Consider the following 27,604-nt stretch of genomic DNA (forward strand, 5'->3'; position numbering starts at 1 on the left):
TTGAGAAACTGTGTTTGAAGAGAGAGAGGTCGAGCGAGAACGAAAGCGAGAAGTAGTGAAAGCGCTTCAGAAAACGGGCTAGCGAGACGCACTTCAGTCATCTGAAGATTTTTACTGCTCATAGGCATCCAACTTCGGAGGATTATATCTCTCATTTATTTCTACGACTTTCTTTTGACCTTTACTTGGTTTTAGTGCATCTAAAGATATTATAGGTTTAAGTTTTTTTTTCTGTAGGAGATAAAAATAAATAAATACATAAAAACAGTATCTAAAAATAATAGCTCATTTCTAAACTAGATTTAGCTAAACTAAACTTTGATAAATTCAGGCCACATTTATACATTTCCAAAAAAAATCACGATGTCAGTGGCACCGATTTGCATCCTCTAAAATGATAAGTCAACATTTAACCTCGATTTATAATATCCATCATTCAGTTAATTAAAAAAAAATAAATAAAGTCAGTTTATTAATTTAGCCTACTGTTCCTTGCAGAACTGGTGCGTTAATTTTCAGTGAGAAAAACTTATTTTAAAAATCTGCTTGAGCTGTTTTTTTTTTTTCAGAATAATTGTAGCAAATCACAACACAGTAAACTCCTCAAAACTCCTGAAAAGACGAACCACTGTAGTGCTCCTAACTTCAACGAGATATTTGAAACAAGTCCCCGGGCGTTCACAGTCATGCTCTTCGACAGTTTTGACCTTGTCTCGGCGCTGGTGACGCTGGCTGCGTGTTTAGTGTCTATGGCACTTCTTCTGGCCGTATCCCAGCAGCTCTGGCAGCTGAGATGGACTGCAACACGGGACAAGAGCTGCAAGTTGCCCATGCCTAAGGGCTCCATGGGGTTCCCCATCATTGGAGAAACATGCCACTGGTTCTTTCAGGTAAGCGCGCCGTCTCTCAATACATCTCATCTTAGACATCTTTGCTTTCCAAGTTTCCAGTCGCATTGGTGTCGCGTGCGCCAGGCACCGCGGGTCCGTCCGTTCACTGCATAGTCTCCATGCAGCTAACTGGTTTATTAAACGAACTTAAAGAGGATAACGTCCACTAATGCTTTTAGCACGTGTTTGATCGTGTGCAATATTGCGCTTTAAAAAGAGAACTATTTGCTAGCTAGTTATTCCCAAGTGTCCTATTTTACTCGTGCCATATTTCCATGGTGTTTATAAGTGGTCTATTTTAGATATAGTCAACAGGTTTGTTTCATAAAGACAGTTATCAAGCCACGTGGAACAACTTGTTTGCGACTGCCAAGAGTGGAGCGCGCTGTTCCAGAAATATTCTAGTCATTGGCTTCTGATGCGCAAGAGTGCACCGCCAGTGAACTTGTCAGAGCGCGTAAACGAGAAGTGCGCGGGTGAGATTGATCGCGCTTTCATTGAGCTTACGTGTAATTACGCGCGCAAGTTCCCCTGGAAAAACCCGCGTGACTTACAGTGCTGGTGATACCGTGCAGTTCTGTCATAATAGCCTGAGAGCGAGTGTGCGTATTGGACATGTGGGGGGTCTTTGTGATATCTTTCTTGGTAAGTCAAGTCATATGGCTTAATTAGAATAGTAGAAAATAAGATCGCGTGAAGGAAGCACACTGAAAAACTGAAAATTATGTGACATTTTAAAAAGCTAATTTTATTGGATGAACCTAAACCGTAGACACAATAAAAAGCCATTTCATTTAGTAAATAAAAATGACACATCGTGAATACATGTATAAGGAATTCTTTCCATATTAAATCAGTGGTGCACACTGATATGTCCCTGGGGCATTGACTTGCAGTAGCTGGAGTGGGTTGCTTTTACCCTCTTTGCTAAAATTCAGTTGGGAGGAAAGTCCTGTTCTGAGTGGTGCACAGATCAAATTATCTGGTCAGGAATAGATTCTCCAAACTTTTTGGAAATCCAGAATAGAAATTCCTTATAGTTGGCGCACTGTCTATAAAAATATCCCCCCAAACTTCTGTGACTTCATATTTTTTTAAGCGATAACCTATAGCTTGCGCCAGGACGGAAGGTTGACTGAAAGCTACCGTTCAAACTTGCACTTTATTGTTCATGCATCGATTTTCAACTATCTGTGTATACTTGATGCATTTAAGACCCTGTTATCCCAGTCGGTTTGTCCATTTTGTAGTCCACATCTCTCAGTCTGTATTCTTGAGACTCCAATCTCAACAGAACAGGGGAATCCAAAAGTGAGTCAGGTGTTTGATTGACAGATTAAAGGACTTCACATATTTGCGGTCACTTGTGGTTTCTGCCACACCTTTATGCAATCAGTCGAATCTTTTTATAAACAAACGCGTGTCGTATGTCTTAGTGTTGCTATATGTGCTGTGCATGGAGCGATTGGCTCATTGTTACATTTTAGTTAGTATTATGGTAAATTCTAATAATTATTATTAATAATTATTTATGATGGTGTTATGCAAAAAATAAATTATCCCACATTACATTTTTTTTTGAAAATCTCTTAGTCCATAAGGTTTTTTCCCCTTTCTTTCTTTCTTTCTTTCTTTCTTTCTTTCTTTCTTTCTTTCTTTCTTTCTTTCTTTCTTTCTTTCTTTCTTTCTTTCTCCATAAGTGGCATTGATATATTAGGATGCCTTTGGTCTGTCTATGAACCCAAATATTACAATGATGTTTCAGTTCACCACAAAAATCTCTTGAGTGAACATGCTTTTTCTAAGTTTTGGCTGGAATATCCATATACAGTGCATCCGGAAAGTATTCACAGCGCTTCACTTTTTCCACATTTTGTTATGTTACAGCCTTATTCCAAAATTGATTAAATTCATTATTTTCAACAAAATTCTATAAACAATACCCCATAAGGACAACGTGAAAGAAGTTTGTTTGAAATCTTTGTAAATTTATAAAAAATAAAACAAATCACATGAACATAAGTATTCACAGCCTTTGCCATGACACTCAAAATTGAGCTCAGGTGCATCCTGTTTCCACTGATCATCCTTGATGTTTCTACAACTTGATTGGAGTCCACCTGTGGTAAATTCAGTTGATTGGACATGATTTGGAAAGGCACACACCTGACTCTATAAGGTCCCACAGTGCATGTCAGAGCACAAACCAAGCCATGAACTCCAAGGAATTGTCTGTAGACCTCTGAGACAGGATTATATCAAAGCACAGATCTGGGGAGGGGTACAGAAAATGTCTGCAGCGTTGAAGGTCCCAATGAGCACAATGGCCTCCATCATCCGTAAATGGAAGAAGTTTGGAACCACCAGGACTCTTCCTACAGCTGGCCGCCTGGCCAAACTGAGCGATTGGGGGAGAAGGGCCTTAGTCAGGGAGGTGACCAAGAACCCGATGGTCACTCTGATAGAGCTCCAGCATTTCTCTGTGGAGAGAGGAAAACCTTCCAGAAGAACAACCATCTCTGCAGCACTCCACCAATCAGGCCTGTATGTTAGAGTGGCCAGACGGAAGCCACTCCTCAGTAAAAGGCACATGACAGCTCACCTGGAGTTTGCCAAAAGGCACCTGAAGGACTCTCAGACCACTAGAAACAAAATTCTCTGGTCTGATGAAACAAAGATTTAACTCTTTGGCCTGAGAGGTAAGCGGCACCGCTCATCACCTGATGAATACATCCCTACAGTGAAGCATGGTGGTGGCAGCATCATGCTTTGGGGATGTTTTTCAGCAGCAGGAACTGGGAGATTAGTCAGGATCGAGGGAAAGATGAATGCAGTAATGTACAGAGACATCCTTGATGAAAACCTGCTCCAGAGCGCTCTGGACATCAGGTTCATCTTCCAACAGAACAACGACCCTAAGCACACAGCCAAGATAACAAAGGAGTGGCCAGACTTGAACCCGATTGAACATCTCTGGATAGATCTGAAAATGGCTGTGCACCGACGCTCCCCATCCAACCTGATGGAGCTTGAGCGATCCTGCAAAGAAGAATGGGAGAAACTGCCCAAAAATAGGTGTGCCAAGCTTGTATCATCATACTCAGAAAGACTTGTGGCTGTAATTGGTGCCAAAGGTGCTTCGACAAAGTATTAAGCAAAGATTGTGAATACTTATGTACATGTGATTTTTGTCGTTTATTAATTTTAATAAATTTACAAAGATTTCAAACAAACATCTTTCACGTTGTCATTATTGGTATTGTTTGTAGAATTGAGGAAAATAATGAATTTAATCAATTTTGGAATAAGGCTGTAACATAACAAAATGTGGAAAAAGTGAAACGTAGTGAATACTTTCCGGATGCACTGTAGAACTCAAAATTATCTGTGACCAAACCAGTGCAATTACTTTATGATAATCTTTACTTTTTTGGTCAATTGCTTGAACATTACAGTGTAGTGGATACTGGTGAGATCAGACTGAACATTAAATATAAATTTAAGATAATCACAAAACACATATATGCAAACACTTGGACACATGGACTAATTCACACTCAAATGCACCTGTATAAGCAAACCGTTCTTATAAATATATGAATCACTTTATGAGTCATGCATTAATTTACAAGTGTAGTGATAATTCCTTGATATTGTATGAATATATATCAGAAAACTCTGTCTAACATGTGAAGTTATCATGCCACAGATCAGTTTTTGAGGGCACATCTCATGCAGTGGGCAACCCTCCCTAACCTTGACCCAGATTTCTTCTGTCTGGGTGGCAATAAAGCCACCCTCTGGGGGGTAAGAAACCCCCCTTATACACATCCACTCCCTAGGGCAAAGGGTACAGGGCTTGGGGCTCTGATCAGAATTCCAGAGAGCATGGCCTATACAGACCTGGGGATTTAAGAATAGTCTTCCAGTATCTCCTCTCTCTCGCTCTCTCCTGGGGCTTGTCAGGATTAGCAAGCATGAAACGGGCATGACTGGCACCAGCATGGTGTGGCCCCCTTTTCACCTTTGGAACGCACCAGCAACCCCTCAAACAGCCTCTTGTCTGTAGGAGTGAGGGGGGCTTGGCAGCAGTAGTGGGAGGAGGAGGAAGGTAGAAGGATAGAAAAAAGAGGAAAAGGGGGTCCCCAGGGTGAGCACTCACACTGCACTGAACAACCATAATCTCTCTCCACAAAGTGTTTCCAGGTCAAAGGGGAGCCCATTCTCTCAGCTTGGCCTTGTTTGCCCACATTTAGGTTCTTTGCTCTTGTCTCGTGGGCTTTGGCATTGATTCAGCAGCACCGAGCATAATCATTTCTCTCTTATGGCGATTGCAACCTGATGCTCACTGAATTGCTTTACACCATAAGTTGTTTAATTTTTGCATAGCCATGTGCCCTTTTCCAATGACCCATTAGCACCCAGTACCACAATCATTAATTAATTCACCCTCTTTGGCAACAAAGTGCAGCATCTCCAAAGGGTGATTGATGGCAAAATAATGGGACCTCAGCTCCAACTGCTTCGGCTCCCTTTCCCCTCTCTCTGTTTATGTTCTCCTCTGCAGAAATGCCGCCTATACCCCAATGGAGACTGGCCAATGCACACATCCTGAGAGATTCCAACTGGCTATTTCAGTAAATGGACATATTATCTTGAGTTACGCTGAGACTGTGGGTCAGCACACAGAGAACTCCCCCTGCACAGTTACCTGCCCATTCTGAACCAATAAACATAGCAGCCACTAGACTAAGCCACACACACACACACACACACACACACACACACACACACACACGCACGCACACACACACAAGGACACACAGACAAGGTTCAGGATAATGATGGAGCCCTCTCCTGTGCCAACTAAAACTTGCTTTACACTTTTTTTAAATCCCTCTGCTCCATCTATCTTTCTTTTCTTCCTGTCTTTCTTTATGGCAGTCATATGCTCAAGAAACACATTGAGGTGATTCAAATTGCATATGAAATTGCACCACCGCTCCCTTGCTTAGCATCCCCGTTTTCAGGTCAGCCGTAGCTGATCTGAATAAATATAATTAAAAGTTTTTTTGTGTGGTTTTAATAAAGGGGTCATTTGTATAACATTTCCACTGCCACACAAAGGCTACATTTATGTAGCGGGAGGCTCGACTGGTGTCCAATTTACACAGAAATTTATATTTTTAGTCCTGCACACTCTGTGTGCAATGGGCCAGTGGAAAAAAAGTGGTCCTCTTTATTGCGCCTCCTTGTAAAATATCTGATAAATTTATTTTCAAAATAAAAGAAACTATTGAACGTGGCGAGTTAACCCTTAAACCACCAGACCAGACGCCATGGCAGAGAACAGGCATGCACTGTTTTATGTTAGGTTGAGACAAATTTAAAAAAATCACAGAACTAAACACACTCAAACACACTCAAACACACATAAATCTCATAGATGTTTGAAAATTAACATCTAAACATCTGTTTACTCAACACATCTCTTTTAATTCCACACGTTCCAAACACATCCAGTTTATCATGTCTGCTATGTCTTCCTCAGCTGCCACTTCTGCCATAATTTCATTGTCTTGAGCAAAACTCAAAAGTTTATGGTTTGACAGAATAAATATGTCAGGTAGAAACACAACAAAAGCCCTCTCAGCTGCAAGCGCTTTGCCCATATTATTGTCATATAGCTACAGCTGACATGTTTTGCTGTCCAAATGACTACAGAAATCTATTTTGTCTTATCGCAGAAGATCATCTAACCTCACTGTCTAACAGAGTTCTTGAACTCAGTCTGCCTTCATTCAAAACCAAAAGATTTTGAGTGACAGCCGATTTCACTTGGCGTTTGGACCAATGAAGTAACAATAACTGTGCCCGTGCATCACTATGTTTGCGTGCAGAAGTGAACGAACGCACCTTCAACCATGTGTGTGGGTTTGACAGTGCGAACAAGCTGCAGATTATTACCTCATTGCTTTTCCAGGGTGTGTGGAGCTTTTGTGCGTCAGTGACCCTTTTGGGTTTTTTGTTTTATTTTTGTTCACTGCACGTCTGAGCTTCTGTGGCCTCGTGAAATGAGGGAGGACATTTATCACCTTCTAGCCAAATGACATATGTGCAACGACGCCCAGCGAGTTTGTCTCCACATTTTGCATCATGACCTGTTCTGCTATTTCCAGCCCAGCTAGTTTTTCTCACAATTTTCTTATGCTCACCTCACTGTCAATCACTTCTTACTCTCTATACAATTCCCCATCTTTTAACTGCTCTCTCCTTTGTCTTTTGCACTCACTTGATCTTGTACTGCACACTTCAGGACTGGACTGCTTTTGGCTGCCCTACTGTGTGAACTTGTTCAAGAGGGAACTGTTGGGCCCTACATTTGTGTAAATACACACATGTAGATGTGTGAAATGTATATGTATTTTTGGTAATGTAGTGTGTGACCATACATTGCACAGCTTCACTGCATTTGTCTAATACTCTCCTGGAGAAGGGGAAAAGAGACCTGGTCTGGACAGCAAGTGGTGTTTAAAATGGATGTTCTTGTTCCCAGAATTATTAAACACCCTAAGTTCATGCAGGTTACAAGTGATGTCAAAACATAAATTGTCTAAAGGGAGTATATGACAGAACAAAGATGATAAACAAATATAATATAATACAAATTACAAGTTTGCTTGTGCATGAGTGTGTTTACACACAGAAATCAACAGAGAAAGAAAGTGCCCTTATGTTGGGCATGTGTGAAATACAACCTTGTCCAAGGCCTATCAGGTTGAAAACTGTTCCTTTCTCTAATGCTGACTGGTCCCACTGCTGAGATGTGAGAACACGCACACACATGCACACACACGCACACACATGCACGCACGCACGTACGCGCACGCACGCACACATGCACGCGTGTTGGTGCAGCTATCATTATGAGGACTCTCCATATACATACTTTTTACACTGTACAAACTATAGATTATATCCCCTAACCCTACCCCTAAATCTAACCCTCACAACAAACTTTTTGCTTTTTTTCCATTTTCAATAAAACATTTTTTAGTATGTTTCTTAAGTGATTTGAATTAAAATGTCCTCATAAACCACATTTATAGGGTAATACCCTTGTAATTACCAGTTTATAGCCTAAAAAAAGTCCTCGTAAACCACTTAAACCTGCACACACACACACACACACACTCTGACTCAATGCTCATCCATCATAACACACTCAGTTCTCACCATGTGGTGAAAGATGGTAAATTTTTTCCCCGCCCCTGTTCCCATGCATGCTTTGGGATATGTGTGTGTGTGTGTGTGTGTGTGTGTGTGTGTGTGTGTGTAGTTGTTCGTGTCAGCATTACCTCTTGCCCTCAATCTCACCTGATATGTGAAATCCTCAATCTCTTTAAGTATAGACTTGCTGTAAGCTGGCCAGTGACGATTTATTTTAGCCAACACACTGTCCACGCAGTGGCTTTTCCCCCAGTCTAACATCTGGCTAAATTCTGTTTGGCCACAGCCACCAATGATTTGGGGGAAACTCTGGTCATACTGTTTTAGGGGTAGAGAGGGTTTCCTGTCCTTTTTTATTTCTCAGAATACAATCCATTTGTTTTCTGAAGCTCAGATTGTTCAGGTATTATGCTGAAATTAGGACTTCATTAACCTCCTCCTGATAAAGAACCAAAAAATACTTTGAACATGCACCTGCCTGAAAATGTTGTAAACTGAGAAAGAAAAGTGTGAAAAACAAGTGTGAAATATGGTTTCAGTTGTCCACCACTGCACAATATATTGCCACATTTTCAGCCAGATCTGTGATAACTTTGGCAGTTGAGAAAGTGAGACCTAATCCCCTTTTGTTTGACCTTGTCTAAAGTGTTAATGTGTATCCCCTGATTCATCCATCACCCAGACATCTATTAGATGTGTAAGTTTTTATCCAGAAGATGTCATTTTTAGAACATTTGCTCATCTACAATGTGCAATGTCTATAAAAGCTGTCAGATGTTAGAACAACAATTAATCTGATGTTTAGTAGATATTTTAAACATAAGATTTAGAGAGCAGATGATGCACTCTTTACAGACGATTGGCAACATATGTATGCTAAGCGTTATTATGTAACTTGCTGGCAAGACTTCATTCATTAACTTGTGTCTGTTTGTTTACATATTGAGGTGAGTAACCCAAACCTTGGCCACAAGTTCCCTAAAATGGGTGGAACAGCCCTCTAAAAAGTATTTTAAACTACATCTGCACATGTGTCCACACATACTGAATAAAAGTGTATTAAGACCAGTTTCTCTCAGTCAAACAAACAGGAAACAAGTCTTGCATGCTTCTAATCTCATCCCCCCAATATGAGTGTGAATGTTGGAGTCTGCTTGATGACACTGATCACAAATATTGGTGTGGGGGGCTCTAATACCACTTCCTTTCATGGGATCAGTATGTGTACGTTTGTGTGTGTGAGGATGAGAAGTTACAGGTCATATTCATGTGCTCAGCAGAGGTCTCAAGGGCTACAGGCAGTTACTGTATGTTATACAGAGCAACTCACTCCAGAGCTAAGAGCCTTTTTCATGTTTATAACTGTGCACTTTAATGTGCATTATATGTAATATAAATACATTTCACAGTAGGATTAATGTTAAGTGTAAAATAATGCATTTAATTGTTTAAATTTTCTCTACAATTTATTGTTTTACATAATTATGGCGTAACATATGGCCATTCCACCATCAGATACCATTCAGGTTCATGTCTCATGCCCTGAGAAAGCCAGAGTGTTGCCTGGCTGTTGCTGTAAACCTTTACACTTCCCATTCAGATATTTGGGGTGATCACTATCAGGGACGTGCACAGACATTTTGAGGGGGGCAGGGGCTCAAGTGGAAAAAAGGGCACTTCTCATAATTATTTATAAAAAAATAAATTGGTCAAATATATACAAATTAGCACATTTTAATTAGATAACACCTAATTTGCCTTTCAATGTGGCGATTGTGATGATGTTATTAGACACGCATTTTATTGTATTCACCTGTAGTGCCTCCATTAAGTACAAAACATTAGCCTATATGGCCATGATATATTGCCTTAGCAAACTTATTACATTAGCTAGTTACTCATGAGTCATACAAGACACAAGTTAACTATATTTGTCTTTTGTCTTTTGGCTAATTAGCTGTAAAGTCGAGGCACTGGTAGCTTAGTTTTTGTTCATCACCACTCACCTCCACACAATAGATATATGTATATTCATTTATTTAAAAAAAGAAAAAAAAAGCACCCCAGAAAAAAAGGCACTTTCTCTCGAGGAAGAAAAAGGGCAGGTGCTCAAGCCCCCTTTGATGTCTATGTGTGCACGTGCCAGATCCCTATGACTGTTCTTGAATCCTAGAGGTAAAGGTGTCGAACAGAGATGAATGTTAGCAGAATGCACTAGATTCCTCACTTATTAGCACATTCAGATATTCTTTTACAAAACAAATGTCTTCTTCGAGCCAATGACCGCACTTATTTGCTCATTAGATCACTTCTCTCAGTGTGATCCCAAAAGCTAAGCCTGAGCCACGTCGTCGCTAATCGCTAAATCTAACCCACTTGCATAAAGAATTCTGTCAACGGGATCCTTATACGCTTACAAAATAAAAACAAACAAGTGGGCTAATCCAAAATGGTTAACACCCTTCATTCCAAATACTTATTAGCCCTAACACCTCATCACATCTGTAATATCCAGTTGAGTTCACCAAAAGCCCCTTAGCCTACAATATCAAGGGCAATCATGTGTGCTTCCTGTTCATTGAATGTTTTAGGACAGGGGTTCTCAACCTTTTGCAAGCTGGGCCCCCCCAAAGCTGGTTCATTGCAGTTGGGGCCCCAGTGCCCCCCGCCCCGCCCCATGCTTTATTATTGTTATTATTATTATTATTATTATTATTATTATTATTATAATTGGCGGTAGCACCAGACTTCTAATGTGAGCTTGCAGGCATTATTATTATTATTATTATTATTATTATTATTATTATTATTATCATCATCAGTAGGCCTATTATCATTACTAGGCTATTGCTATAATTGGGAATTGGCACCAGACCTCTGATATTAATTTATGCTTTATTATTGTTATTATTACTAGGCCTAATAGTAGGCATCATCTGCATATTTTACAGAAGCTTGCTGGTAGGTGATGTTAATGTGAGACCTGAGCCTGCTTTGCCTTGCAAAGATCTTCAATTCTTGGCTCAATGTTTGATAAACATAGCCTCAAATCATCCTCGATTTGTACACGATTGCGGTATTTCGTTTTGAATGCAGTCATTTTTGAGAATCCTGCCTCACACAAATATGCTGACGCGAAAGGAAGGAGAATCTTCAAGGCGACGTCACAGAGTTCAGGGTATTCCTGCATCAATGCTGCCCAGAATGACGAAAGAGGGCAGGAGCTAAAGAGTTCCTTCAGTCTACTGTCACTCTTCAGCTCAATAAGCTGTTCCTGCATATCAATTGGTAGCTAGTTTGCTGTGCACACAAACGGATCTCGAACCCACGCAAAAGAACGATAATCCTCTTTAAAGTACGTCGCAAATTGTTTTCTCATTGCTGACAGGTGCTCAGACGCTGATTGAAATAGGGAGGAGAAATCGTGTGACGTGCCTGCATCAGTGATAAGGTCTGCAAGGCTGGGGAACATGTCGCAGTTCCCTCGACTGATGCGGCCATGCCAGAGGTCTAGTTTTTGTGTGAAGGCGTGCACTTTGTCTGCAAGGAGCAAAATATGAGTTTCGCGGCCTTGCAAAGACAGGTTGAAATCAAACAAATGAGCGCCGTTTTCTAAAGTCTATGAGCGCAGCACACACAAATAAACTAAATTGACATACTGCAGTTAAATTTCAAAATGTGGTGTTTTTATATTTATAACATTTGAATACAGTTCAGCAACATACATCACACCGACCTGACGACCAAGAGAGCTGACAATTGACCATCACTTAATTTACCATCACCTCACGATTGAAAATGTGACACTGATTTCATATGACAGTTCAACAAACAAGTTAATAATATTAAGTCACTTACATTTTAGACGAAATAATGACTGTTTTGGTCTATTTTAGCAGCGAAAATAGATCCGATGAATCCAAACAAAGATCACAGCATAGCCATAGTGCATCTCACAGCAATACTCAATCGTGTTTCGAATGATTCAGTGTTGTGAACGAATCGGTTGAGTCAAAGATTTAATGACCCATTCACAAACATCTGTCTCATTCTTGATGAATCGGCCGTTTGAACGAATCGTTTGAATGAACGACTCAATGACTCGCTTAATGAAACAACTTATGCTTATCACCTGCATTTGTGCTCACTATCGACAAACCAATCAAATTTGTTCAAAACTTTTTTTTTTAAATCAGTCCAAACACATTTTAATTTTTATTCAGGAGTTATGTATATACAAAACTATAACTTTTTATGACAGTAGTTTAGTGATAAAAAAAATGTGCCCCCAATTTTTTTTTTTTTCAGTTTTTTTCCCTTCCATCTTAGCCTACTCGCGCCCCCCCGGGAGAGTGTCCGCGCCCCCCCCCCCCCGGGGGAGAACCACTGTTTAAGAAGATATCACGAAACTTAAGGCTAATAAATTGTTGGAGCTATCATAAAATGTATTAATTTATGCTGAGCGATCCCTTTAGCTAATATGATACTTCAATACAATGCTAGTGTAATTGGCAGTTAAACAATTTTCTATTAAGTCTGCTCAACAGTTTTTTCTGCACTGCTGTTGAACAGCGGCACCATGCTGCTGCCGAATTTCCAGCAGCACAGCAAAAATACAGAACAAAAACAAACATATTTTACTCTTTAGATTATGATTAAGTTGCGAGCATGCAGTCAGAAATTAATGTGATGCAATAAAAAGAGAGTGTAAAACAAAATAACTTCTAAAATTGAAATCAGCATATGTGATTATTAAACCGCTAAGGGCTGCGATTTAATTAAATAAATAATCTACATGTGCTGCTTGCTGCACTTAGGTGCACTGCTCTGTTTTCTCTGTAGTGTGTATAACTATTGCCGCAAAAAAACTATTGCGGGGGGAGTTCTTGGAGTTCCCCTGCTACATAAATAGAATCCTTTATGAAAAACTGCTGCTCAAACATTGTTTATGTTTATGTTTATTATATAATATTTAAAAGCACAGTGTGTCAAAATGTGTTCCGTCATTCCATACCTTTTTGTCTTTTACAGGGTGCAGGGTTCCATGCTTCGAGAAGGCAGAAGTATGGGAACGTATTCAAGACTCACCTGCTCGGGCGGCCACTGATCCGTGTCACAGGGGCTGAGAATGTGCGCAAAGTCCTGATGGGAGAGCACAGCCTGGTCACTGTGGACTGGCCCCAAAGTACCAGTACTCTACTTGGTCCCAACAGCCTGGCCAACTCCATAGGGGACATCCACCGCAAAAGGAGAAAGGTAAGGTTCATACGCTGTTGTGCACATATTACATGCACACAAATATACATATTTAAACACACACTTATTTGAAAACTGCTCAAGTGCAGTTTTATTTCAACACTCACAGATCCACATATATAAGCACACAAATCCCTTATGTGGGAAGCTAACTTATGTCTTAATGGCTAGTACCATTTCTATGCATTACGAATGCCAGCAGAAAGACAGTGGTGAGAAACAACATTCTGGATTAGAGGACAAAAGATTGGAAGAAGGATAAAACAGACAGGAATAAAGAGAGATGGAGTGAATGAAACAAGATAGTAAGAGGACTGTCAAAATAGCTTTTTTGTGGACCCCAGTTCTCTTCAGTCTCTTGGAGGCTTGAGTTTCACCCTGCACACCTGCCCCATTGAGGGGTCAGTGGAGTGTAATCAGTCCGGTTAATCCTCCAGGTCCAGGGCCTCACGCAAACCCCCTAATGACTGCTAATTATTCAGCACAAAGACTGCCTTATGGACCTCCTTCAGGCAGATTCCAATGTCCTGCTTTGCACACTAAAAGCAAAAGTGTATTTTCATTTGTTCCTCAGCCTCTATGGAGATGTACCACATTAAGCACCGCATATTGGAATATGCAGGGATTTCCAACATGTATACCGCATATTAGAAATCCTCACTTTCAGGTTAAGATGGGCTAAGCAGGTTAAGATAAAATTTGTAAATTCTGCGCCACTAGGGTTATCAAACGGAATGTTTTCAAACTGATTCTAAAAAAGGTCCCCCTGTCTTCTATTGGTCAAACAAATGTTTATGTCAGAATGGGTCATTCAAATAACAAAGGAATATTTTGATAGTGACACAGAGCCACTGTGTTAGTTTTCAGTGACATCAACATAAGATGGAATATCAGAAAGAATTAAAAAAATAAATAAAAAATACACACATCAGCTTTAAAGAAACATACCTTAAACATATGGAAGTAGTTCAAAGATAAATCTTCTAGTAGTAGTCACCTGTTCATCCTTACAGATTTTTCTCCTTATTAACTTACAGACTGCGTAATGATTAAACTTACTTCCTGAGTACTGACTCAAATCCTTCCTTCCCTTGACAAAGCGACATGAGAATTGCCATGTGCCAGAGGTGTTTAATTGAACATCAATCTCAACAATAACATCAGCAAGCCTTCTAACACCCCTAAACCCTCTAGGACATCAGGTTACAATTAATATCAAAGAAGGGATTCCACTGCATAGTGTCCCTTTGAAGACAATTGCTTTAAATTGTCACATCGTAGAGTGCAAGAAATTGATAAATTATAAACGTACTAGCATTTTATGTACCAAGAAATAAATCTTATGTTTGTGGTTTTTCTATTAATGGAATTCCAATTAAAAGCTTGAAAAATGTATCTGTGTGTTGCTCACTGTGATGCACAGCAGTTCTTTGAGTAACATTAGATGCACTAAAACCAGACATTTGTTAAGCAGTCAGAGAGTGATAGGCCTATCAAACAGTGGATTTGGCGAGGTGTTGAATTTACAAGGTTGGCCAGTAGAGGGCACAGGTTTTTAAAGTCTGCTCAAAGAGCTCTCACTCTTTGAAAGAGAGATTCTGTGTTTGTCAGTGGGGCAGAGAGAGAGAAAGAAAGAGAGGGAAATTGGGAAAGTAGAGAGAAGTGTATAGAAAGTGAATGGCTGGGTGGGGGAAGAATAAAGAATAAAGAGGTCTTTACATTCTGGTCAAACCAGCAGCTTTGAGCAGTTTCATATAATTTAAGACATATGGAAATTATTAGGGTGGGGGAGATTTAAAAGGCTTTGTGGAAGTGTGTATGTGTGTGTGTGTATACGTATGTATGTGGAAAGAGCAGTACAAGAAGTCACGTTTTGTAATGAAGACAGACAGCTGTTTTTTTCCCAGTAGTGTTCAGAGTCCTGTATAACTGGCATTAGCAGAGCTTGACTGATGTCTGTCCAGTAAGCAAAGACTTCAGTCTCCCCAAAAGAAAACAGTAACCTTCAATAAAATAAATCCACTCAGAACCCAAACCAATAAGCAATTTAAATATAGTGCTGTATTGCATATATTATTTCATGGGTAGAAGCGAACAGAGATGTGTGACGTAAACATGTCTACACACACATCAGATATAAGTGATGTAGTGGAGTTGACAGATCACTGAACATGCAGACATAGACAGGGAGAAAGGCACCGGAAAACAAACAAAGTGTTGGTAGAAAGTGGATTAGGCAGACGTAGCATAGAGCACTTTAATTGAAAAGACCAGCTTAACCAGCATGCAGTAACCATGCTGGTCTAGACTGGTTTATGCTGGTTAGGTGCTGGACTAGCTTTGGACCAACATAGCATGTTGCTCACTAAAAAAATGTAGCTCATGAAGCTCGTCAAAGCCTTGTTGGTTAAGCTAGTCAAAAAGCTTTTTTTGGAACACCAACCATGTTGTAGGCCAGCATACAAAACATAACAGATTCTGGTGATCAGCTATACTGGGTTCTTTGTCATTTTCTCTTTTCTCTATTCTATTTTTCCTTTACTGTTGTGACAATTAACAATTATAGGGATCGCCTAAAGATTTAAGTATGTAGGAAGGGTGACTAAATGATACACTAACAGAAATTGAACAAGAGTTAAACTAGTTATAGAGTTAGAGAGGAAGAAATGAGTCTGGTCAGCATGACTCTACACACTGCAGAGCAACAGGGAGGAAAGGAGACACAAAGAAATAGGCCTTGGTGGGACAAAGTCAGAAGTGAGGAAAGAGAAGGACAGAGCGAGACAGGAGGAGGAAATGTGAGTCTCCACCCTCCTTCCCTTTACCACTGTGGAAAAGAGAGGCAGAGCCATGCTGTTTGAAGTGAGGTGGCATATAAAACTTCTATTGTTAGTCGACAGCACTGGCAGATGGATGCTATTTCACTTAAACCAGTACAACTGAGGCACATTAGAACTGCATCTCTGTGGCCAGGAAAATCTTACCTACCCCTTTTACTCTTACTGCTGATGCAGAGGGAAACTCTCTCTCAGAACATCACACACATATTGAGAGAGAGAGAGAGAGAGAGAGAGAGAGTGGAGGTACTGTAGGTGAGTGGCAGTTAAGAGTTACAGAAGGTCAAAATTAGTGGGGACATTAGAAGGAATGTTCCATGCTTCAGGCTTAAAGAAACATAAGATTGTCCTATAGCAGCTGACTGTGGCTGAATGATAATATTTTAAAGGCATTTCTCGTTTGAATGGCACTGACATGCTGGGTTGTGATTTTATGGGTCAGTTGTATTGTTGGAAGCTTAATTCAGAAATGAATGTCCATATTTCTGTCAACAAATGTATTTAAAGGTTTTTGGAACACTACAGGTTTGGTTGAATACAATATTGTTATACTGGATGTAATACTGGTCTTTGCTGTGCTTTGTTTATAGTACCATCAGTGTCAATCTGAACAGGTTCATGAATTGTATGTTTCTTGGAACCAGACTCTGCACTCTGCTCAGCTGGGTCAGTTAGAATATTTTTGTGTGCATTTGGCAAAATAATAATAATAATTAGTTTTGAGCTACAAGAAAACTGCTTATTCACATATTGTACCTATCAATTTATCAGACTACCAACAGATTGCAAAACAGTTTATCATGTAATTTGTGTTTAGGTTTGGTATTTACATTAGTTCCCTAGTGCATTTAGCCATTCATTATATGAAGTAGAAAGTGAATTACCTATCAAATACTGTAGAAACACATCAAAGCAAACTATAACCTAAATGTCAAAACACAACAGATTCACCACACTTTCAATTCTATTTCTCAGATCTTTGCAAAAGTCTTCAGCCATGAGGCTTTGGAGAGCTACCTGCCCAAGATCCAGCTGGTTATTCAGGAGACCCTGCGGGTGTGGAGCTCCAATCCCGAGCCTATCAATGTGTACCGAGAGTCCCAGCGTCTCTCCTTCCACATGGCGGTGCGTGTGCTCCTGGGTTTCCGGGTCTCTGAAGAGGAGATGCACTGTCTATTCCACACTTTCCAGGAGTTTGTGGAGAATGTTTTTAGTCTTCCCATCGATGTGCCATTTAGTGGTTATAGGAAGGTAAAATGCCACTATATATTTTTTATAAAACATTTAAATATTTGGATGTTTAATTGTCCTTCAGTGGGGATACTTTTCTATACAGCGTGCAGTCTCTGAGGTGGTAAACTCATTTGTTTTGTATGTGTGTTTTGCATATGTGCAGGGCATTCGTGCAAGAGACTCACTCCAGAAAAGTATAGAAAAAGCTATCCGAGAGAAACCACTCCACTCACAAGGGAAAGATTATACTGATGCTCTTGATGTGCTTCTAGAGAGCGCCAAGGAAAACAACACAGAGCTTACAACAGAGGAGCTCAAGGTGAGTGAACCATCGCTTTTACACTGTAGCTGTGTTCCAGAACCTTATAAGCTGAATATCTAGCATTTTAAGACATCAAAGGTGTGCTCCCAAACTAGATAGCTTTGCATGTAGCGCTGTCACGATTATGAAATTTGGCTGACGAGTATTTGTCAAACAAATATTTGCAATTTTGACAATTAATTGTCTCTTTAACGCTATGACAATTAGTTGTCCCTTTAAGGGTTTTCATGATTAATTGTCATATAATTTTCATATTTCTTAAGGTGTGCTTTTTTCTGTATGTGTGCTTCATACATTTTAAGAAGTAATTTTTACATATTTAACTTGAAACATAAAAATCTAATAATAAAATAAGGAGATGTGATTTCCTTTTAAGTCTTTAAACATTTCTGAATGACATGACATATGTTTTAAATATCAAAATACTTCAGTTTTGGTCAGTTATACATTTACACTGTTGTTTTTTTAACTCATATACACATTTTACATTATATATTTATATAAATTATTATATTTATATCATATTTTGTTATATTATGCAATAGTAAAATATTTCTGTCCAAGTTTCTTCACTTTCACGTGTTATTTTAATGCTCTGATTAAACCCAGGAGCCCGTGCTTCTCATGAAGCAAAACCTTTGAGATTTAGTTTCATCATTTCAACAGTCCACAGTAATAAAGTAAGCGTGCGTCTCTTCTGTGTCACTGCGTATATGAACCAGGAACATTTACCATTACACAATCATTTAAAGTGAAACTGGAACACTTTGTTTCACTATCACAGTTTATACTTGTTCGTTTACATTTTCGCGGGAGTTTGGAGTGAGTCGATGCGTGCTGTCAGCAGATGCTTGCGCCAAACTCCCGCTTTTGTTTCTGATTCAGAGTAGTAAGGGTCATTCATGAACGATTCGTTCATTTTGTGTTGGCCACTCATGTGCATTGCGCAACCTCTGTTCCTTTGTTACGTGAAAACCGCGTAGGCACTGTACAGGAAAGAGAAAAGATTACTTCACCTTTCAACTCTTTTGGTCCAAGTCATTTGTTCTTTTGTCACGTGACAGCCGTAAACGCTATGCATTGATCACACAGGAAACAGAAATTATTAGTTCACCTCTTGAATCTTCTGGTCGGAGTCGTTCGTTCTTTTGTCATGTGACAGCCGTATATGCTGTGCATTGATCACACAGGAAACAAAAATTATTAGTTCACCTCTTGAGTGTTCTGGTCTGAGTCGTTCGTTCTTTTGTCACGTGACAGCCGTATACACTATGCACATATGTCTGTCACGTGACAAAAGAACGAACGACTTGGTCAAGAAGATTCCAAAGTTTAACTAATCATTCTGTTTCTCCTAATTTGTCCTTGGCTGAATTATACTTTTTTCCTTATTGGGACTATAATCAAAGGTTGCATAAGTAGACGTGTGGGGGGGGGGCACTTTAGAAGCTCTTTACGCACTCTTCTGGTCAGGAGATGGTTCATGTCCGTGGTGCGGCTCATAGTGATGGGAAATCCGATTCTTTTCCGCAAACTGGTTCTTTCGGATGATTCGTTTCAATTAACTGGTTTAAAAAACAGATTCACTAGTTCATTTACGTCATCACGTAATGATGTCACTATATACAATGCTAATATGCCGGCGTTGTAGAATACACACAAACGCATTCAATAAAGCCATATGTAAGGGCAAATTGCTGATTATAACATTTTATTTAATTAAGTTATAATAACAAGTGTGTTTATTGTCATCATTGTTTCATTCAGTATTCTTACAATACATCCTACATTAAAGTTTTGCACCTAAAGCACCCAATTCTGATACTGATATACAAACGTGGGTGTTCTACACGTTTAAATCATAAAACGTGATTAAACTAGTCTTAATCAACCCACCCTTATTTTTACAGAAACCATGATCCAGCTCATCACAACTTCAAATATAATCTGCATGCACAATAATACAATTTATTTACATCTCTCCACTGAAAAGTTTCGCCCCCTCATTCAAGTCCTCGGTTCACGCATGCTCATCAGCTGCTCACTGATGTCCGAAAGAGGCGATTCTCAGTTCAATGTACTGGTGACTCGCAAACTGCTGTGATTGAATCAATGTACTGTTGACTCGGGAACTGCTGTCCTCGGATCAGTGTACTGTTGACTCGAGAACTGCTGTGATCGACTCAGTGTACTGTTGACATGAGAACTGCTGTCCTCGGATCAGGACTCGAGAGCTGTAGACTGGATCATCTTCATACGTTGATAAAACGGTAATGCAATCAAGTCATAAACATATTTCCAGTCTGTTTTATTTGTTACACTCTCTGTTTTCGGACACCTCCAAAAGAGGCTATTTTCAGTTCAGTGTACTGTTGAGTCGAGAACTGTTGTGAACTGAGCGTTCAGTCTGATTTGTGAACTAGTTGGAGTGGTTAATTGCAAAGAAGTGTTGGTAAAAGTAGATATCACCAGTTCTAGGATCATATTACTCCCGGATATCGGCTCATTTTAATTCTGAGTGTCAGGCACTTCTGAGAGACAGGTTAAAATAGAGTAACTTGTGGATCAGTGTTGACTCGAGACACAAACTGTTTCAAATGATTCAGTCCAATATGTTGAACTAGTTCAACTCATTCACTAAAAAGATTCGGTTCAAAAGAACGATTTGTTCACAAACTGGACATCCCTAGTGGCTCAGTGACACTTGGAGTTCAACTAAATGCCACACAAACAAAACATTCAGGGCATTTTTACAGGATATTTGCATAAAATTCCCTTATTTGGGCATTATAATGTGATTGGAATTAGAAAGCCTAATAATCGTGGTTGTCTCAAATAATTTCCTGTGCTTTTAAAACATTCACGTTGTTAGCCTAGCAAAATGCTAACAATAAAGTCTTTGGAATAAAGGTTCCATGACAAATGGGATGCTGCCACAGAAGGTAGCTACGTATTTAGGAGACCTGTGTCTCTATAATAGAGTCCCTCTGAAATAATGTGCTGTGTTACTGAAGAAACTTTGGAAATAACCAAATTTTAAATCATCAAACATAGTTACATTTCAAGGATGATTTGTTTGTGGATTTGACAAAAGTTATCCTCATGCATGTTTCAATATTTTGGTTCACTCTGTGGCTCACTTCATAACCACCTGCAAGATATGTGTGTGTTCTGGGATATTGTGTCTTTTTGTCTGCTGAAAAAATATTACTCGTCCATAAAACTGATCACAGATTTACGCACATAGTCTTTCTCTTACTATTAGACTTTTCTGTTTTTAGTGTGAGATCAAATGTGATTACTTGATTACTTATTAAAGGAAAAAGGAATTTAACACTTTGATGTTGAGATGCAGTGCCTTTATTAAAAAGCACCTTTCCCACTGAGTGCTCTCTTTATTTCTTCTTCTCTTTCCGCACTCATACCACAGCTTGGTGACAGACATTGTGACACAGATGATAGCCAATAAATGTTGTCCTGTTGGCAGCTGTTACTTGGTTATTTCAGTCAGCTGAGATGTTTCAGAGAGTTTTCTTTTCTGAGGTACATGCATAGTCTCCACAACACTTGCTCTCATCCTCAGACAGTGGTAGGCAGGCGTGGCTCGCGGGGCTTTCAACACCAACTCACTGGCAAGCAGTTTAAAAAGGGAGGGAGAGAGAAGAGAGAGAGAAAAGAAAACCTATGACTTGTGGAAGATGGCTGCCAAACCTCAGTGAAAAAAAGGGAGAGAAAGAAATAAAGAATTCAGATTGCAGCACAGTAGCTGACTGCTGAGTTTGTGCCATTTGCCATGTACTCATCCTTTAATCGGGACATACTCCATATCATGTCAATAGGAATATGTAAGCATTCTATAAGCAACCTAAATATCTTTGTCAGAACATTGTCCATTGATTAGAGCTAATTAGAGTTATTGCAGGGTTATTGCAGTATTTCATCTAGACATACACTCACATAAATGATTATTAGGAACACCATACTAATACTGTGTTTGACCCCCTTTTGCCTTCAGAACTGCCTTAATTCTACGTGGCATTAATTCAACAAGGTGCTGAAAGCATTCTTTAGAAATGTTGGCCCATATTGATAGGATAGCATCTTGCAGTTGATGGAGATTTGTGGGATGCACATCCAGGGCACGAAGCTCCCGTTCCACCACATCCCAAAGATGCTCTATTGGGTTGCGATCTGGTGACTGTGGGGGCCATTTTAGTACAGTGAACTCATTGTCATGTTCAAGAAACCAATTTGAAATGATTCAAGCTTTGTGACATGGTGCATTATCCTGCTGGAAGTAGCCATCAGAGGATGGGTACATGGTGGCCATAAAAGGATGGACATGGTCAGAAATAATGCTCAGGTAGGCCGTGGCATTTAAACGATGCCCAATTGGCACTAAGGGGCCTAAAGTGTGCCAAGAAAACATCCCCCACACCATTACACCACCACCACCAGCCTGCACAGTGGTAACAAGGCATGATGGATCCATGTTCTCATTCTGTTTACGCCAAATTCTGACTCTACCATCTGAATGTCTCAACAGAAATCGAGACTCATCAGACCAGGCAACATTTTTCCAGTCTTCAACTGTCCAATTTTGGTGAGCTCTTGCAAATTGTAGCCTCTTTTTCCTATTTGTAGTGGAGATGAGTGGTACCTGGTGGGGTCTCCTGCTGTTGTAGCCCATCCGCCTCAAGGTTGTGCGTGATATGGCTTCACAAATGCTTTGCTGCATACCTCGGTTGTAACGAGTGGTTATTTCAGGCAAAGTTGCTCTTCTATCAGCTTGAATCAGTCGGCCCATTCTCCTCTGACCTCTAGCATCAACAAGGCATTTCCGCCCACAGGACTGCCACATACTGGATGTTTTTCCCTTTTCACACCATTCTTTGTAAACCCTAGAAATGGTTGTGCGTGAAAATCCCAGTAACTGAGCAGACTGCAAAATACTCAGACCGGCCCGTCTGGCACCAACAACCATGCCACGCTCAAAATTGCTTAAATCACCTTTCTTTCCCATTCTGACATTCAGTTTGGAGTTCAGGAGATTGTCTTGACCAGGACCACACCCCTAAATGCATTGAAGCAACTGCCATGTGATTGGTTGATTAGATAATTGCATTAATGAGAAATTGAACAGGTGTTCCTAATAATCCTTTAGGTGAGTGTAAATCAAGAGTTGCTTTGGCTGTAGAGTAGTGCTCTATGATTAAACTTCCTTTCCTTTGCTTTTACAGTTACACAGTGTCTGGACCCTTATCCTTCTACATCTGTAAAAGTTGCCAGAAATGTTTACCAATAACAAGAAGTTAGAATTACATGAAAATCTTTCTTGTTCCCCTTCAGGAGTCCACAATTGAGCTGATCTTTGCTGCTTTTGCCACAACAGCCAGCGCCAGCACATCTCTGATCATGCAATTTCTGCGACACCCCGCGGTCCTGGAGAAGCTGCGCGAGGAGCTGCGAAGTTATGGCCTGCTCCATGATGGCTGTTTGTGCCAGGGAGAACTACGCCTGGACAGCATCATTAGCCTCAAGTACCTTGACTGCGTGATCAAAGAAGTCCTGCGTCTCTTTGCCCCCGTTTCTGGAGGCTACCGCATTGCCACACAGACCTTTGAGTTGGATGTAAGTTGTTGTTGTGGATATGTAGCGACTGTCATAGCTTCACACCTTGAATATGTCATTGTAGTGATTTTTACCTGTTTTCGTTCTGTAGTTTTGATGTTATTTTGTTGCACTAATTGGTAATTTGTTGTTAATATCATCACTCTGTGCAAATACATGAATGCAGATGCTTCTAGCTAGAAGCTTGATTTCGTGCATCGTTGTGTTCTGAAATGCCAGTGTCAGATGGTGATTCATTGCACAACATGGGAGTTCTAAACAAAAGTTAGCGAGGAGCGTGTTCCTTTAATCTGACCAATCACAACACTAGTGTTAGCATATATAAACTGCTGCTTACCTCACTTTTGCGACAATTCTGGAATCCCCCCCTCAATCCCAACTCTACTTTATGTCTATTTCACAAGTTTGCATTTCCACCTAGCCCCTAAAGTGGAAATAGTAAACAGATTGTTGATGGTAAATAAATTTGACTTGATGTCCGTAAAAGAGGGGCTCAAGCATAAGGGCATGGGGCATGCAGCTTGGCCAAAACTCCAAGCCCCCCTCCTCAATACTACTTAAATAAAGTAGGTTAAGGCTAATAGTCAAGGAGGGGTAGGGGCAGTGGAGAGATGCCGAAATAAATTGTCACAGGAATGAGGCAAGCTACTGCTTATATGTGCTTGCATGATGACTGAAGGGACCTGAACTTTTGTTTAGAACAACATTTATTAGTGGTTGACTATTATGGGGTTTTCAATGGCCGATGTCAATATCTAGCAAGCAGGATGTAAACCCCTTATTAACAGAAATTGTTTTCTATCCATTGACCAATCTTTTGTTAGATTTTGAAACTGACACAAGGGAAAGTTAATGTAACGGGTGAGTTAAAATGGCCCGGGGGCATTGCCCTGCTGGCCATGACTAACGGCAGGCTTTCCCCACCTTCCTCGAGACCTGGTCTCATGAGAGGGAAAGAGTGAGGCGGAGCAACAGTGAGAGAAAGAGAGGAGAAAGAGAAAAAATATAGCTTGCCGGTTCCCAGACACACCATTGCCTGGTCCTCGACCACTCCTCCACCTTCTGGCAGACGACACCCACTCCTCCCTGGGGGACAGCAGTGAGTCCTCTGACTCCTGGAGGATGGAACGCCCCTCCGCATTCTGGTGGCCAGTAGCTACACTGCTCCAGGCGGCCGGCAGCGAGCCCCTCCTCCCCTCGCGGAGGGGGTCGTTCCTCGGCATCCAGGCTGCTATTTTGGGTGGACGGCAGTGGCGAGGACTCCACAACAGCGCATCCCTCCTCCTTCGCAGGTTTTGGCACCAATGTAAAGGGGGGGGGTTAAAATGGGAAAGGAGGAGGCGGGAACCAGATGAACCATTAAAGTAATATTTAATGAAAACTTCAACAAAAAGACACAAACATAAACACACACACACAGCAGCTGCATGTCTCTCTCTCTCTCTCTCTCTCTCTCTCTCTCTCTCTCTCTCTCGAACTGCCGCATCCAGGTCATCTTTATCCCTCTCCTCGGCTGATTAGCCCGATTGGGGGCCAGGAGTGTGCATTCATGGTCCAGACCCACCCTTCTCCTCGTCACCGTTAACACTTCTGTTAACTGGTTAAGTTAAAATGGTAATCGGCCAATGCTAATAATTTCAAAATGGCCAAATGTCAAATTCTGGCAGGTATATTATTTTTTCACTACTATTTATTACTATTTAAGTAAGTCTAGAGCAGTACTTAGAGCTCCATACTGAGCTTGAGTCCTCCATTATGGACAGTGATTAAAAGGAAAATATAAAAATTCGAACTCAGAGAACACTAGAGTCTGCGTTCATGTACTGTACTTGCATAAAGTTTGTTTCTGGGTCATATCCTTGTTAAAAGTCCCTTCTAACCAACTGTTCCTCCCTCTCTTAGGGTGTGCAAGTACCCAAAGGCTGGAGTGTCATGTACAGTATCCGTGACACGCATGACACATCGGCTGTGTTTAAGGATGTGGAGGCATTTGACCCTGACCGCTTCAGTCCAGAGCGGAGTGAGGACCGCGAGGGCCGCTTCCACTACCTACCATTTGGTGGCGGTGTTCGCGCTTGCTTGGGCAAGCGGCTAGCCACTCTCTTCCTCAAACTTCTGGCCGTGGAGCTCGCTGGGGGCAGTCGCTTCGAGTTAGCCACTCGGACGTTCCCCCGCATGGTTTCAGTCCCTGTGGTGCACCCCACTGACGGCCTTCGCGTAAAATTCTTCGGCCTTGACTCCAACCAGAACCAGATCATGGCCAAGTCAAATGACATGCTGGATGCCACTGTCTGACAGATTAAGGGGGAGGAAAAGAAAGAGCAGACTTTTTGCCCTCTCTAATGGTAAATCAAGACTTTGTCATCAGAATTTTTTTCTAAAAGACAGTCTCATCTGCCAAAAATGTATAGTCTATCATTTGTAAAGAAAATGCCAGAAAATATAACAAAAATATATATAAACGTATTGAACGTATTGCTACATCAGGAGAGCACAAGTAAGATTTGAAAATAGATCTGGAGGTTTAAAGGGACAGTCATATACGCATCTTCCAATGTAGATGTCACAGGGTATGGCCAGTTCTGTTTTAACCAGCACATGACGGGTCTGGAGGAATCAGTCTTGAATTTTTTTGTGATTAGAAGTTATGTATGTGTATGAGTGTTTTACACGTTTTTTGTTTATTTGAGTGTGTGAATTGTGAATCGTCATTTATATGTATATACAGTATGTGTGTTTTTCTGGTTCTTGGTGTGCGCCTGTGTATGTAAATACATTACATGTTTTTTCTTGTGTGTCTGTGAGTGTGTGTTTGTGAGTGTGTGTTTGTGTGCATGGACAAGTTGTTATTCAGCTAAGGTATTAGGAGTTAGAGTAGGCAGTGTAAACTAGAATGAATGGGAGAATTGTGTAATTACTCAGGTGTGTTAGCAGTACAGAAGAAGCTTTCAGACTAATCCAGTACTTGTTATACATGCTCTATACATAAGTGACAATTTATAATATTATTTTTAAGAGAGTGTGAAGAGAAGAAATATGAAGAAAGATATATAAATAGAAAGGGAGCATGAGAAAAAATGAACCTGTGCTTTATTACAGCAATGTCACATGACATAATCTCTGTCTAATTTGGCTGTGCGTGTCTGTTTTAAAGTTGGGCTCTCAAAACAAGCTATATAGAGGGAATGAAGGACTCATTCCTGCTGCAAATTTAAAAATGAGTGATAACTATGCTGCTTTGGGAGTTGCTTTTTATTTATTTGATGGAGCAGATTGCCGATTGATCTCTATAAAAGAGAAGGACGCTGCTCGGCATTGCATCAATACAGGAAAAAATTATTCTAAAGATACAATAGATGATGGCGGAACTGAGTGGCCAATCATGAATCAAAACTCCTACTATATACCACCAATCAAGAGAGTTTTCTTGTGATGCCTTTGAAGAGACTTAAAGGCCACAGGAACTCTACATGTGGATGACTTGCTGTAAGTTTAATTGGTTGCTGTAGGTTTGATTGGACTGGTTGAAATGAGAAACCCAATGGGGCTCTTCCTTCACTTCCTCTCAGGCTGCAAAATAATTTTCTTTGATGAAATATGCCACTGATCTTTTTTCATGAATGAATGAATGGATGAATTAAAAATAATTAATGTCTGCTGCTTTCAGTGTGCCATTTTCTAACAGAGAGTAACCTTTCTCTGCAGTTGAGATTTGCAATTTCTGAGCAAATGTTCATGTTGTGAGTGCAAAGAGGGATTTAGAACTTTCACCTACAATGGGTAAAGCATATTTGCATTGTCTAATATCCTCATATTCTTACTATTAATATTATTATTGTAATAAGTCTTATTATATGTGCTATTTTTTGTTATATTTCAGAATAGAGTTCTAGTATAAGTAAAGTCTGTTGGTAAATACTGTTCTATTTAGAATGAAATGAATTTCAGTTATATTGTAAACAGTGTTTAAATGTTAATATGGTTTTATCTTATTGTAATAATTATAATTTTGTTATCATTATTATCTTTGCATTAGTTAATATTAATAAACAGAAGCACTTGCGAGGTATGTTTATTTTTGGTGCGACTTTGCTACATGTTCTGTTTTTTTGTTTTGTTGTATTTTTGAGTTTGTCTTTACAAATATTTGATTGCTTTTTACAAATTCACAATTCACTTAGTTCAAATATGAATGTTTCTCCTTT

At 40.1% G+C, this 27,604-nt stretch overlaps 1 protein-coding gene across 1 annotated transcript; it reads left to right on the forward strand.

Moving 5' to 3' along the window:
* Positions 1-27,604, forward strand: LOC127662124 (cytochrome P450 26B1-like). The gene is made up of 6 exons (XM_052153139.1): positions 1-890; positions 13,152-13,376; positions 17,189-17,464; positions 17,610-17,765; positions 23,118-23,399; positions 25,302-27,604. Exons 1-6 carry the CDS (start codon positions 687-689, stop codon positions 25,692-25,694), a joined length of 1,536 nt encoding a protein of 511 aa, XP_052009099.1. The 5' UTR covers positions 1-686; the 3' UTR covers positions 25,695-27,604.

This window comes from Xyrauchen texanus, chromosome 2, assembly GCF_025860055.1.
Source record: "Xyrauchen texanus isolate HMW12.3.18 chromosome 2, RBS_HiC_50CHRs, whole genome shotgun sequence".
Taxonomy (NCBI): Eukaryota; Metazoa; Chordata; class Actinopteri; order Cypriniformes; family Catostomidae; genus Xyrauchen; species Xyrauchen texanus.